This window comes from Nymphalis io, chromosome 18 (genome assembly GCF_905147045.1).
Source record: "Nymphalis io chromosome 18, ilAglIoxx1.1, whole genome shotgun sequence".
Lineage (NCBI taxonomy): Eukaryota > Metazoa > Arthropoda > Insecta > Lepidoptera > Nymphalidae > Nymphalis > Nymphalis io.
In genome coordinates this window covers 8,818,259-8,834,416 of record NC_065905.1, presented here as the reverse complement: position 1 = coordinate 8,834,416, position 16,158 = coordinate 8,818,259, and the positions used below count along the sequence as shown (strand labels likewise).

Here is a 16,158-nt window from a genome sequence, read left to right as displayed (position 1 = left end):
AAGCAACATTTATAGGTTAAGCCTTTATTTGTGTTTGCGCTAGGTATTATTTTAAATTTTCTAAAACAACATCAAGTTTTTGATTAAATTCTTACCCAATAAAGCGTATCCTCTGAAAAAATGGCCACTGATATCTTCATCGTGTATAGCGTGTAAAAGTCTAACAAGTTCAACGTCAACAGTCTTCGACTCAAGGTAATTTAGAATCTTAGCCACAGCTGATTCGGTGCGACCCGATACGCAGACCAATCGAGGTAGATCATCCGATGGCATTCCGTTGTTTACCTAGTTGTGGAAAATGTAAATTAAAAAAATTATTTCTCATATGTGGTATAAAATATCGTAGAATTTAATAATAATAATATACACGTAGTTTCAAATCGATGCCAAAATAAAAATATTAAAATTCTAAAGTAATTTACATATGGATCAAGTTAATATAAAACATGTAGAATATTTTTTAAATTTCCTTCTAAAACATGATTCAAGAAAACTGACCTTCGATCTCGCAACATTTTTGAGCAGGACGTGGGCGTTTGCACCTCCAAAGCCAAAACTACTGATACCGGCCAATCCTCTTCTCCAGGGCTGCTTTTCAGTTACTACCTTGAGTTTTCCCTCTTCGAAAAATGATACGTTTTTATTCGGGACTTTGAAGTTTATATTTGGAGGAATATATCCTGTTGTGTACGCGATGCAGAGCTGAGAGAATTGTGTTGCATTAGAATTGTTAAAAATTGGGATATATGTTATGTATTACATTTGTTGCCCTAACTTCTGTTATTAGATTCCTTGTTAAATAAAATATCATGCATAAATTTTCTAACAGTGGCGAGGATTTTCTTTATTATAGTATCATCAATGTAAAAGGTTACTCGTTCCTTACCAGAACAAACAAGTAACATAATTGTATCAGAATAGTTCTTCTAAGCCGAAAATATTTTTATAACATTATAAATGCCTAGAAGCTATTTATGAGATACCGTGATGCTTATTTCAATGTTATCATTTCTAGGTAATAAAATTAGTATTACTACTACATTAAGAAATATATTAATTACTTTAGATAACAACTACTCGATATTATGCGAGATTAATGACGATCAAATAGTGAAAAATTCAATGGCTTCAGATTATTTATAATATTCTGGGACATTTTTCCATCTGATCCTAAATGTCACAGGATTTGATAAACTCTCTGATAGAACAATATTGATGGTGAATTTAGAGACAAAATAATATTTTAAAAATATATTACAATAGTATACCTTACTTAATAGTTACCTTCGCAATAGAACAAAGACCTGACGCTGGTTCACTGTGTCCCATATTAGACTTAATAGATCCTATCATAAGAGTATCGGATCGCTCTTTACAGAAGACGTCACCAATAACGTTAGCCTCTATGGGATCTCCTACTCTTGTACCTGTTCGGAACAAAGAAGTTCTTGGTTGATTTATATGAACACTGGTATAACTTACACAAGCAAACATAGAACGTGAAAAGTTTATCAAACTCTTTCAGTAATAGACTCGATGGCTAATACTTGTTTATTTATTTATTAGGAAACTAACGATATATTTTAAGAAATACATTTATTTAGTGCGTATATAAAAATAGTGTTACAAAATATATACCAATTATAGGTTAACTTAACATTTAAATCAAAGTTGTTGCTCTAATTGACGAAAAACAAAAAAAAAAAAAAACAATCTTTCACTTAAATAACAAAATATGTAACTGAATTTCGACATTAACATAAACTAGTAAATAATATTGTGATCTTATTATGAAAGAGTATCACTATTCAATCAATAATGTAAGAGAACAAATCAAGAAGTTTATTTTTCATGTGATTTTATTGGCATAATTACCAAAAAAAGTCTTTTATACGACTGATTTAAAGAGTTTGTATGTTATCCATTACTACCACGGATTATCTACCATTTAACATGTAGGCGATAGGCTACGCAAATTACTTTACCTTAATAGATATGCTTATATGAAGGATAATAAAAAGAAACCACTTTATTGTTTTGCTGTAATTAAAATGATATAAACGCAAACAGACATAATATTACTTTCAATGGACTTCTGATAATGGGAGATAGAGATATTAATATCGAAAATTTCAAAAAATATATGTCCTATATAATGAAAAGTTATGATCGGCCCTTTTTTGTAGATGCTTCATATTTTTAAGTACCTCATAAATCTATCTATCGTATCTCATAAAATGGCTGTCTTTTATATTCACTATTATCGTGTATTAAATTCTCATACCTGTTCCATGTGCTTCTACATACTCGACGGAGCTGGGTGGTATAGAGCACTCTTCATAAAATTCGGTGAGGAGTAACTTCTGCATAGTAGCAGATGGATAGGTTATACCTTGTCCATTATAACCATCACTATTAGTCTTGGCGTGGTATACTTGGGCGTAGACCCTGAGAAAAGATGTCTGGTATGTCAATGATACTATTTCTTGATCATATAATATTATTGCCCATACAAATTATAATATTTGTGATAGTAGGGCTTTGTGCAAGCTCGTCTGAGTAGGTACCACCCACTCATCAGATATTCTACCGCAAAACAGCAGTACTTGATATTGTTGTGTTCCGGTTTGAAGGGTGAGTGAGCCAGTGTAATTACAGGCACAAGGGACATAAAATCTTAGTTCCCAAAGTTGGTGGCGCATTGGCTATGTAAGCGATGGTTGACATTACTCATAATGTCAATGTAAAAAGGCGTTGGTGACCATTTACCATAAGGTGGCCCATATGCTAGTCCGCCTTCCTATTCTATAAAAAATATATTTATATAAAAATTGTATTCGTATTGTATTCTTCTCATAGTTTTACATCGTCTGTCAGGTCATTTTTAATTTGTTATTTAAATATAAATGATTATTTTTGTTTTATCGGAATGTGAGTTAAATTTTTAGTTATAAATAACATGTGAAATCAACACATATCGATAACTGAAGGTGCCTTTTTTATAAAATAAGTATGCACTAGAATATCAAACGTTCCTTGCCAATGGACCGCCAACCTTGGGAACTAAGATTTTATGTCCCTTGTGCCTGTAGTTACACTAATCCTTCAGATCGGAACACAATAATACTGATAATTGCTATTTAGCGGTAGAAAATCTGATGAGTGTGTGACACCTGCTCCGATCTTCTTACACAAAGCCTACCATATTCAGCCTACCATAAATTGAAATATAGAGCGACTCGTGAACTTAGCAAAAATTATAGAAGAGTTAAAAGTAGCCGGGTAAATTTAAAATTGATTTGATGACTGAAATACGATAACAGTATAACCTAATTACGAGTAATAACAAACTTACTGCATATAGTATCTTATAATATTACCTTCTTGAATCCTTAGCCTTCTGAAGTAAACAGACAATAATTGCTTCAGAACGAACGTAGCCATTTGCATCGTTGTCGAAACTCTTGCACCTTCCATCAGCCGATAATACACCTAGTCTAAAAAAATATTTTTAAATGTAGATATTAAATCACCTCTATTTAAAAACCATAGTTCGGTGAAAGTTTGTTCCAAAAAAATACAATTTTCTTGATTACCTAGAGAACTGCAAAGACACGTAAGGATGGAGGCAGAGATTCGATCCTCCAACAATGGCTACGTCACAACGACCTTCATGTATAGCTTTGAGTGCATGTTCTATGGCGTAAAGGGAACTTGAACACGCTGTATCCACAGTGTACGAAGGACCAGTAACTCCAAGCCAGTCGGAGATACGATTGGCTAACATAGCTCGGGAACAGCTGAACAATTTATTCTTATTATTATATACAATTAGTTAAAGTATTTCTATAATAATTTTACACATAGAATGTTATTTTTATGCGTCACTAGTGTCCTTCTTCCTCCATCACCTCCTTGACAACAAGTGACGCATAAATACATTAAACTAACTAATAACTAAGCTAAAGAAATTGGAAATTTATAAATATGTATAAATTTTAATACATTCCCAAAGATTACAATTAACATGGTTAACTATATTAATGCGTGTATTTAAGTGTTATGGTAAAATGTTTGAGGAACGAAGACTAAAGTTTGATAGTAGCTTTTGACCATCGCTCGCAGGAGTAGAACACATTTTGAATAGTTGAGTACGGCGCATCGAATACGGCGTATCATGAAGAGACTGATAAGACTAGAGATTAAGTGGATCAACTGACTGACTCAAGTAGAAGATACCGACCCTATCTTAAGAAATTATATGTTTTCCGACTACCTAGATACAATAAACCTTTTCAACCTATATTTAACTGTCTATCTAAGGTATCTACTGTTGGTTGTCCAAAATAAAATAAATAAATAAAATTAAATATCAAGTATATTGAATTAAAAAAAAATATTAAAAAGTTATTTCCAGACCAAGGAAAGCACAATCGAGGATTTATTAATTATATTGATAATTTTTAATGTTATGGGTAGGTGGGCGGGCAAATTCGCTACCAACCTTGGGAACTAAGATGTTATATCCCTTGTGCCTCTAATTACACTGGCCCACTCACCCTTCATACCAGAACACAACAATACCAAGTACTGCTGTTTTGCGGCAGAATATCTGACGAGTGGGTGGTGTCTCGCACGGATAAATTTTCTAAAGTATATGTATTTATATATTTTTTGAAGTGTCAATAGTTCGATGGTTCACTTGGGCCATTGTTAGTCCTCACTACTAACGCAAGCTGCCCGCTGCACGGTAAATAGGAATATTAGTAATTCCTTAAAATGTGCTAGTATTCTTTTTTTAAAAAAGTCTATTAGCAAATTATACGTAAAAAATGAATCTAGATTCAACTAATAATAATTCTAAAAATAAAATGTGTATTAGTTTAGCCGCATATGACGACATAGAAGTAAATAAATTCAATGTATTGAATTTTAAAATTACATTTTTCAATATAGGTTCTGTTTTAAATGCTTACGACTGTATTTTTTGGGTAATTTATGTAAGTGGGGGTTTCAAGAAAAGTAACACACACACTAGTGACACACTGGAGGTCAGATGAGCAGAAAAAGCAGAAGCAAATTAAGGAATGAGTCTCTTGAAGGTTCCCAAGTGAACCGGTAAAATATTTTTCCAATTTTAAATATAGTAAAATACATATTTTTTTCATTAATTTATAGATATTATTAACTATGATATAATTGCAAGTTATAATTGATGGCTATTTTTATGTTTTTTTTTTTTTAATGTATAGTATCACACCTATATAGTTATCACACCTGATGGAAAGTGAAATACAGCTTAAGATAGAGCGCGCTTGCCTAGAAGATGCCTATTCACTCTAGACTTGAAGGTACCCATATTGTAGGTGATGGGGAAAACGGAGGTCGGGAGGGTATTCCAGACCTTGGCGATGCGTCTCAGAAACGAGGAAGCAAATATTTTCGTACGTGTCTTAAATACGTCAACTACGTACGGGTGCAGATCTTTTCGATTCCTCGCAGTTCTGTGGTAAAAAGGTGACGGGGGAACCAAATTAAATAGTTTCTGGTCACACTCTCCAAAATATATCTTGTAGAATACCGACAGACAGGCAACCTCACGACGATGTTCTAAGGTCTGGAGTTTTGTGACCAGTGTCTGGTCGCCAATGAGCCTTCTAGCACGACGATCCACTGAATCCAAAGCTTCAAGCTGGTACTTAGCAGATCCGTCCCATAAATGGCTGCAGTACTCCGTGCACGATCTGACTTGGACTTGATATAGAGTCAGAAGCTGTTCCGGTGCGAAGTACTGTTTGACCTTATTGAGGATACCAAGTTTTTTTTTCAAGTGCCGTATAGGTATTAACGTTTTACTTTTGCATAACATATCTGTTTATGTATTCTTTGTCCAACAAAACTAAACAAATCATAAATTAATATTATTCAGTGTATCGCTGTACTTCGGAATAAGCAGTCGTCAAAGTAATGATTTGTTATTTCCCACTCTTGCAAGACCATTAAATTCCAAAAAGAGATCCTACTAATATTATAAATGCAAAAGTAAGTTTGTTTGTATGTTACGCTTTCACGTCTTAACTACTCAACCGATCGTCATGAAATTTTGTATACACGTTGTTAGGGCTACAGATAATTGCATATAGTACCTAAGATCTTCCCCTCACACGCAGGTAAAGCCGCGGGTGGAAACTAGTATACATGTTTATTAAAAATTTCCAAATAAAAGAATACGGAGATCCTTTTTAAGAAAAATTTAAAATCAAAACGTAACCTATATAATGTAACAACTTCTAGTGATAGAACTGTTTGATATTAATGTATAAAAAAATAATTTATGCACGTTTAGTACTGTAATAAATAGTGTATATAGGATTGCCGGAAGTGCTAATAAATAAAGTGCCACAAGCAACATCTTTGATCCTATTGTTCATTGTTGTATATCGGTCATTTATGATCATCTTTTATAAACATAAAACAAATATTGTATAATGGTTTATGATTACGAATTATTTGTAATTCGATAGTTCAATGCGCGTACATTCAAATCTAGATGTAAGAGAATAGGCAAATCTTCGATTGTAAAAAATGAAATTGTTCGCACAATATCAACTTTTTCTACATCTGTACAAGCCTTATAACATATATCTATTAAAATTAATGTATAATTACGTAAAAAAATATCTTTATCGTTCATTTATAGAACCGATCATTCAGTACTTTCTTCCTCACCAGTTACACTGTCACTGTCATGTCAAATTTTTTCCCATTTGAATGGCTATAGCTATAGATTTGCATGTGCTCAACAAATTGGTCTGTTTCGGCATTAACACTATGAAACCTTGATGACCTTGAACTCTATGGCATGCACAGATTGGAAAGACCCTGCCCTTCAGGGCTGAAGAGGCGACGAGAGTAGATATCTACTTTGACGTAAACGTAGACCCATGCCATGTTTTTCGTCTTTTTGATAACTTAATGTATTCAGCCGTCTGAGGTTTATGCATAATACGACAAAATTTAGTGACACAGGCCGCATAAGATCCTGCGTATACTTTTGTTTCATTTCAATATTGTAATAATATACGTTCCCTCATTCTCAGTATTATCGAGTAATAATTATTCAAACTTACCCAGATATGCCGAACCCATTGACATGCATTTTTTCATAAAACCATTCAAACGACGATTCTGAGAAACAAGCACCGATGAACACGCCAGTGTTGGTGTTCCGTAATTCGTTTGGATTTAAACCTAAACATAAACATTATTATTAGATCTAATTTTGATTAAATTTCGTATGGAGCAAGCCGGAAAATCAAGGAACGAGAAAAGCTTTTTATATCTAACCCTGCCCCCTCCAACTTCCAAAAACGCGCGCATCACTCACTTAAAATGAAGACGTAATATAATATTAATCAGCATCCTTAGGATATTATTCAATAATACGGAAAATGAAAAAAAATGAAAATTACAGTATTTTTGGTACTTATTTATTATTAAAATATGGGAATAAAAATATAATATATATATTCGAAAGATATATGAACAACGACTGATCGCTGCCCAAATATTGCCAGTATAGTTTTTATGGTTGGTGGCGCATTCGCGTATAAGAGTGGTTAATATTTCTTCGTGGCGATCACTTACCATCAGGTGGCCCATTTTTGCCTGTCTGCCTACAAATAACATAAAAAATGTAGAACAATAAGTTACCTGCATCGATTATAGCTTCATAAGTTTTCTCCAAAAATATTCTACTCATAGGATCCATCGTGTGTGCTTCCTTGTAGTGCACACCAAAAAAAGAGGCATCGAATTTGTCGATATTATTAATTTTTCCGGTACGTTGCGGGATCTCAGGGTGGGTCAGCTTCCAACGACGACAGTCGGCAGATACGAGGTCCACCTGAGCACAATGGCTACTCAATCACAATTTATATTATTTTTGTGGACTTTTTAGCAATTTTCAATCGTTATTTCACAAGTTTGAACTGTTCGTCATATTAACTTCTACAATTTCGGAATATAAGAAATATTTTCCAATTCTTTCTAAAAATTAAAAGTTAATATATAAAACACACAACGCTACCTTATTAAATAAATTCTCTTGGAAGTGTACAATTGAGTCCGAATCTGGAAAATAACCAGAGATGCCGGTGATGAAAATGTCGTCTTTTGGCGCTGGATGCGACAGTCGGTGATCCGACGTCAGCCTGTCTTCGGAAACAATTGTGGGTGCCATCTGATAAAAAATATTATTGAATTATAATTTTTTCAGTCATATTTATATTTAATAACATTTCTAACAACAATTTAAACACAGCAATTGTTTTTTTAAATATGTGAATTAAACTCGCAGAATGGCATCCCATCATCTCTTATATCACTAAAGTGATATTCCTTTTAAAAAATCCCCTGAGCCTTTAGTTGCCACTATTACCACTGGTGCACTCACCCTTCAAACCGGAACACAACAATTATAAGTATTGATGTCTGATGGTATAATATGTGATGAGTGAGTGGTACCTACTCAGACTGACTTGCAAAAAACCCTACCACCATATAATTGGTTTATTTTATTATATGTTCCCGGGCCCCCGACATATGTTATTTATTTAGTTATTTTATATTATTTCGAGAAAAACAAAAATGAGAAACATACTTTAGCTATCGCGACAATTTTGTTTCTGAAAAACAAATTATTTGTATTTTACTTTTATATTGTACAGAGTGCTATTGTGTGTGTACAAATTTGTCTATAATTAATAAACATAACTAATATAGAACAATGTAAGCGGGATAATTATTTAACATTGACTTGCAAATATATGCTCTATGGCCTTTGCCGATTACAACATATTATGATTTGAAAGATTTATTTTGATTTAACGTAAAGTTGTATAAGCTTTTGTTATCAATATTAACTGTTTTTTTCCGCAGTTTAAAGTTCATAGAATACGATTTTTTTAATTTATAGTAGATACTATATATTGAGCCAAAAAATGTATACAAAATCCAAGATGTTAAAAAATAATTTAAATATTATTAACTATTATTAATGGCATGGGCTAAGGCCTTCTCTCCTTTTTTGAGCCTTAGGAGCTTATTCCACAACGCTGCTCCAATGTAAGTTGGTGGAACACGCATGTGGCAGAATTTCAGTGAAATTAAGACACATGCAGGTTTTGTCACGATGTTTTCCTTCACCGTCAAGTACGAGATAAATTATAAACACAAATTAAGCACTTTAAAATTCAGTGGCCCTTGTCTGGGATTGAACCCACGATTATCAGCTGAGATTCACGCGTGCTAACCACTAAGATATCTCCGTTTATAAAAATATTGATAACTTTTAACTTCTAACCGTAGGTATACCAGAACTATTGGAATCACATGATATATATATAAGCCTATGAATAATATCGTATTTTAAAGAAAGAAAAGAAGAAATAAGAAACAATCATTTTTTAACAAATGCTTCAGAAAATATAATTTTTAATATAAAATGCGGTTCAGTAACCCTAAAGATTCATTATAGTTACTTTCTTTCTAATAATAGGTTAATAGTTCCCCATAAATATTTAACGAATGAATGAATGTAACTAAACATATACAAAACTAACGTATAATATTATGTAATAATAAGTGTTACAATCAAAATTAAACATAATAATAAATTTGTACAAATGCAAGTCATTTAGCAGTACAGCATCATAGAATTCAACATCCTGGAATGATATATTATCGCGTCTCTATGCATTGCAGATGCCAATCGATTTCGACCTTACAAATTTCTAAAGTTCTGACCAAGAACAAATAAGATTACAAAAGTTCCAAATCCCATAAAGCGGCGTAGGAATAAACTACGATGGTATAAGTCGTCTAGACCTTTTGAAGCGCTTAAGAAAGTAGCTTTTCAACAGTCTTCATGAACGCAATTATCCAGGCGAATATGATAGCTAAAATACTAGAGCTATTCGTTTGATCTGGAGTTTGTAAAGACAAGAGAGTACTAAGATGAATCGTCAGGTTTCAGCTCCGATTGGCACATTCGATTTACTTCACGCTTATTTTCCGTATATCCATTTGGATATTAGTAGCCCTTACCTGTAGCTCAAGGACAACAGTACTGTCTCACTGTTGTTTCACTTGAACCACCTGAACGATGATCTGAAGTTCCCCCATAAAATTCGTAACAAATTGCAGGCGGCAGTTTGAATTCTTACAATTTCAATTTAATAAAAAACATATAAAAAAGAAAATATATTTTCTTTCTCCAATACTTTGTGAGATGCACGGAATAATCTTATTATGTTTTTTTTTTCCGATGACCGTCTCGTAGTAGTATCTGTGCCTCATGTAGTTTAAGGGTGTTGGATCTTTCCCCGTTGGAGAACCTTGAATCTGTACGGTCTTTACGGTATATATATATATGTCGAGTATAAAGTCTTGAGCTGAATCTTAAAGATCGAAATATCGCTATATCCCTCCATAGACTTTATTGAGGCAATACGCTATATCCATTAGGCATCTGTGTGTGCAGCGTCCCCCCTCCCATAAACATACTGCGCTCCTGCGCTATTACCCTACTGCGCTCGCCAACACGCCTGCCCAGCGCGGCGAGTATGGGCAAACCCCTCCCTTAATGGCAGATGCGCCCAAAAAAGGCCCCCAGTTACCGGCAAGCCCGCTAGGCCTGACCAAGGTAGCGGTCGCGGTATCGGCAGGGCAGGGGGTGCTAAGAATCACCGGTTCACGGCGGGCTACCGTATAAAACGAGTGAACATGGCAACGTATAATGGACGCTCGATGAGGCTGGACCATCACCTCGCCGAATTAGAAGTAGAGTTAAGTCATATAAACTGGCATATACTGGGGTTATCTGAAGTCCGAAGACAGGGGGAGGACACGATAACTCTAGAGTCTGGTAACTTACTCTACTTCCGCGAAGGTGATAACCTCTCCCAGGGTGGTGTCGGCTTTTTAGTCAAAAAGGAGCTCTTTAGCAGCATTGTGGAAATCAGTAGTGTGTCGAACCGGGTAGCGTACCTTGTCCTAAAACTTTCCGACAGGTACTCCCTGAAGGTCGTACAGGTATATGCGCCAACTTCGACATACTCTGATGATGTGGTCGAAGCGATGTACGAGGACATCGCAAAGGCCCTCAACGACACCTCGAAGGCCCACTACAATGTTGTTATGGGAGACTTTAATGCTAAAGTGGGAGTACAAGATAGCGGTGAATCGAAAGTCGGACCTTACGGCTTGGGCTGCAAAAATTACAGGGGGCAAATGCTGGTAAACTTTCTCGAAGCGCAGGGGCTTTTTTTTGATGTATTCTTTCTTTCAAAAGAAGCCTCAGAGGAGGTGGACCTGGCGAAGCCCCGATAACGTGACAAGGAACGAGATAGACTTTATCATTTCGAATAAAAGGCACATATTTAGAGATGTTTCAGTGATCAACAGGTTTAATACCGGAAGTGATCACCGCTTGGTTCGAGGCACTCTAAATATCAACTTAAAAGCCGAAAGATCGAGAATGATGAGGTCTACTCTCCGATCTACCATGCTCCAAGCTGCTCAAGGCTCCGAAAAGTTCCAAATGGAACTTCAAAATCAATTCACCGCGTTGGAAACCATAAGCAACATTGATGAGAGAACCGACACGCTGGTCAAAATACTGCAAAACACATCCCGCAAGTGTTTTCCGCCACAGAGAAGAGACAACGCACCAAAACTCTCTGCTGAGACACTCGAGCTCATGAGAAAACGACGAGAACTACCATCGTTTTTGTCAGATAAGGCCTTAAACCGAACAATAAAAACGCTGACGCGACGCGATCTCCGACGCTCCAATACCCGTGCCATCAAGGCTGCGATTGAGCAAAATCGGGGATCGAAAGTGTTCGCTCGCAAGTTTGGGAGGCCGCGTCTGACAAAACTTAAAACTGAAAATGGTGGGGTCGTTACCTCTAGGCCTGAGATTGTCGGAGAAGTAGAGAGGTTTTATGGGCAGTTGTTCTCTTCATGATCGGATAAACCCGTGGGAATCAGTATTGATGACCAGCGCGCCCCTCTTATGCGCCATTACTCCGAGGAGCTCCCGGTCGTTGACCAAGGCGAGATTAGGGCGGCTCTAGAACAGCTTAAAAACAACAAAGCTCCGGGAGATGACGGAATCACAACAGAGTTGCTTAAGGCAGGCGGGACTCCGGTCCTGAAAGAGCAAGCCTCTTTAATTCCGTCATCCAACATGGCAAGACCCCGGAAACGTGGAGCGGGAGTGAGGTGGTACTGTTTTTCAAGAAAGGTGATAAAACCCTCTTGAAAAACTACAGACCAATCTCCCTCCTGAGTCACGTATATAAGCTGTTCTCAAGAGTCGTCACGAACCGTCTCGCCAGACGACTTGACGAGTTCCAGCCCCCAGAGCAAGCTGGCTTTCGATCAGGCTACAGCACCGTGGACCACATCCATACTGTTCGGCAGATTGTGCAGAAGACCGAAGAGTACAATCAGCCGCTGTGTATGGAATTTGTGGACTACGAGAAAGCCTTCGACTCCATCGAAACCTGGGCAGTGCTCGACTCATTGCAGAGATATCATATCGATTGGAGATATATCGAGGTACTGAGATGTCTGTACAACGCCGCTACAATGACTGTCCACATCCAGGACTGTAAGACGAAGGCGATCCAACTGCGCAGAGGGGTGAGACAGGGGGATGTAATATCCCCGAAACTGTTCACCAACGCGTTGGAAGACGTTTTCAAGACGCTGGATTGGACTAGGTATGGAGTCAATGTAAACGGCGAGTACATCTCACACCTTCGATTTGCCGACGATATCGTCATCATAGCAGAGTCGCTGGAACAACTCACCGAAATGCTGCGTAGCCTAGGCAAGTCTTCCTGGTGTCGGTCTCGGTATGAACTTGGACAAGACCAAGGTCATGTTCAATAGGCATGTCGTGCCGGGACCGATATACGTCGAGGGGAAACCTCTCGAAGTTGTTAGTGAATATACCTACCTAGGACAGATAATACAAGTCGGTAGGAACAACTTCGAGAAGGAAGCCGATCGAAGAATTCGCTCGGGATGGGCAGCATTTGGCAACCTTCGTCAAGTCCTCAAGTCGTCTATACCGCAATGTTTGAAGACGAAAGTCTTCAACCAATGCGTCTTACCTGCCATGACATACGGTGCCGAAACGTGGACACTAACTGCGGGACTAGTCCACAAATTCAAAGTCGCTCAGCGTGCTATGGAGCGAGCTATGCTCGGAGTATCTTTGAAGGATAAGATCAGAAATGAGATTATCCGGAAAAGAACCGGAGTCACCGACATAGCTTGCAAAATTAGCAGGCTGAAGTGGCAGTGGGCTGGTCACGTATGTCGTAGGACCGATGGCCGTTGGAGCAGACGAGTCCTAGAGTGGAGACCGCGAATCGGCAAGCGCAGCGTAGGGCGCCCTCCAGCCAGGTGGACCGACGACCTTAAGAAGGTGGCGGGCACCAACTGGATGCGGAAGGCGGAGGACAGGGAGCTTTGGCGCACCTTGGGAGAGGCCTATGTTCAGCAGTGGACAACGATTGGCTGTTGATTGATTGATTGATTGTGTGCACAACTGTCAGTAAGTGGACGAGAAATTTGCACTAATATTTTGAGATAAATCAAAATAATGCGCTAGAAAATTTTAGTTCTTAAATAGACCTTTACTCTTTTAGACTATATCATTCGGATAATTTTAGATATCTACGATTCCAAATTACGTTCAACTAAAAATCCGGATAAAAGTTTGTCAGTTAATTAATATTACTCGAATCTATACGGCGTGCACACAGTTATATCTACATATTCATGTTTCACAATAAAGTTACGATTCAAACTAATTTCGATATTATTTATATTTATCATTTATTACGTAAACTAATAAATGTTATTAAATAAAATATATCATACTTATTATAAATTGCTAATCATAATTTTCATCTCATTTATTAGTAAATTTCAACCGTGCGAAGCCGGAGCGCTAGTATCGTATAACTATATTATTTAACAAGTTATCTCTAAATTTAAATTTTCAATAAGTACTTTTGTGATCTACCACAAAATGTAACAGATGAACTGGCAACTTAATGGCATATTAAATTAGTATATTTTTACATCAAATGAGTTGTAAACTCATTTTTATAAATAGAAATAATAATTTTACTTAAATTAATATTTATAACAACAATAACATTCAAATTCCTAGTTTATACTAGGTAGAAAGACAAATGATATACCTTTTTTATCGATTTTATTAATGGTAATCCTTATACCATAGGTACCATATATCATACTAAAATACTATACTACTATATATACATAAATATATGTCCCGTTTTTTTTCTAATTGTTATTTAATTCATTTTGTTTGTATACAAATGTGTGGGTTTGAATCCACGATCATCGGTTAAGATTCACTCGCTCTTACCACTGGGCAGTCTCGGCTTTAATTTTCATGTAAATTGACAAAAATAAAGAGGTTAAATGTGAGGTCGATTACATTGTTTAAATAATCTAACATCGTATATTTGCGTTTTAAATTATTTCAAGCCGAATAATGAAGTAGACTTACGTCTGAATTGATAATTTGTTTTGTAATTGTAAAATATATTAAGTGTTTATTGTAAATAACTAGCTGAATTCGCGGCTTCGCCCGCGTGGAACTCAATTTGTGACTAAAAACCCAAAAGTTCGATCCTGCACAAGCTTAAGGTTTTTCGAAGTTATTTACGCACTAAATAGAATGTATTTTCTTTTTCTTAGCAACGCATTATCTATCTATGTAAAAGAAATAAGGCATAGTATAATTTATTTTAAACTATAGAAAAATTCCCATAAATTTGTCGAACTCAGATCTCTTAGATTTTTGTCTACGGCCTCTGTGTGTCAGTGGTGGCTCATCGTACATTCGTCTCATATTATGGAGAGTTTTAATTTTGCAATAATTAATTTAATTTATGTAGTGTAAAGAACAAATATATAACCAATAAGAAATATTAATAAATCTGAACCAAAGAAGTTCTCGATATCAATATAAAATCAAATTAAATAAGAAAGAAAAAGAGATAAAATTAAAACATAATCACTACTACATATAAAATTAAGTAAATAATAATAGCAGTTTGTTGTACTGGGTACAACTTCTATTAATAAAGAACGAATGTATGGCAATTGCTTAAAATTGACACAGCGCCATCTAGTAATGATTTATAATTTTTTTAATTTTACGTGACATAAGCAAATTAAACATTAGTTTTAGTTGTGGAAACATAAAAAGTACCTAGGTCTAGAATTAATATTTCGTGGCTCTTTAAAATATGTCGGCGCAAATCATAAAAAGACACTTGTTTGGCTCTTACGAGGCAAAGTGCGCTATTGGCCAGTAGATGGCGGGGCAGAAGTCGACAACGGGCAGTTCTCTGTCGACACGCGTTGGGTGCACACGCATTCCTCCGACGGAACTTTTGCTTCTCTTGCTCTAAATCTAAGTTATCTAATTAAATATTTGTGGTTTATTATCAAAGCTATTATTGTGAGACTGAGCGGTGGCAGCGAAGAAATTGTTTTGCACAGACTTGGTCAGACGCGAAAAGCTACGGGAGCCCCTAGAATGCGAAACAAGGTCATGACCAATCTGTACAATGCGCTGTGCATCCGCTCTCGTGTATGCCTTCCCACAGGACTTTTTTCTCTCAACTCGTTTTTGTTGTAGTTTGCTTTCAGTGAGTCAATGTTAGATGCCCCGCTAATGGCTGGCTCTGATCCACGCTGGATTTGCCGTCTGTTTAGATGATACACCATCAGCACATTCACGAGTGAATCAACGGTTACGCGTACCCTTAATGATGAGATCTGAGCTGGGAATGTAGTATTCCATTCCCAACATGATCTCATCAGCTAAAGCAGTGGTACTAGCTGTCAGGTTATTCCCAGTGAAGCAACGTTCCTTCCAAGCGACTGACGCATGGTAATCGCGCATACCGTCCCAATCTGCCGACTTATAGTGCCAAACGTGAAGTTTGCATACCGTTGGTGGCGGAAGCTTGGCCTGTGGTACTTTGGTGGATATAAGGTTGTGATCCGAAGAACCAAGTGGAGCTTGAACCA

At 36.4% G+C, this 16,158-nt stretch overlaps 1 protein-coding gene across 1 annotated transcript in view; it reads right to left on the bottom strand.

The window, feature by feature from the left end:
* The window catches only part of LOC126775408 (fatty acid synthase-like), a 32,346-nt gene extending 24,104 nt beyond the window's left edge, over positions 1-8,242 (bottom strand). The window contains exons 1-9 of the mRNA XM_050497301.1: positions 8,090-8,242; positions 7,714-7,906; positions 7,131-7,251; positions 3,597-3,800; positions 3,381-3,497; positions 2,285-2,448; positions 1,285-1,427; positions 499-702; positions 96-285 (exon numbers count right to left, since the gene is read on the bottom strand). Coding sequence (XP_050353258.1) covers positions 96-285; positions 499-702; positions 1,285-1,427; positions 2,285-2,448; positions 3,381-3,497; positions 3,597-3,800; positions 7,131-7,251; positions 7,714-7,906; positions 8,090-8,242 — 1,489 coding nt within the window. The remainder of the gene's footprint in view (positions 1-95; positions 286-498; positions 703-1,284; positions 1,428-2,284; positions 2,449-3,380; positions 3,498-3,596; positions 3,801-7,130; positions 7,252-7,713; positions 7,907-8,089) is intronic.
* Positions 8,243-16,158: the final 7,916 nt, after the last annotated feature.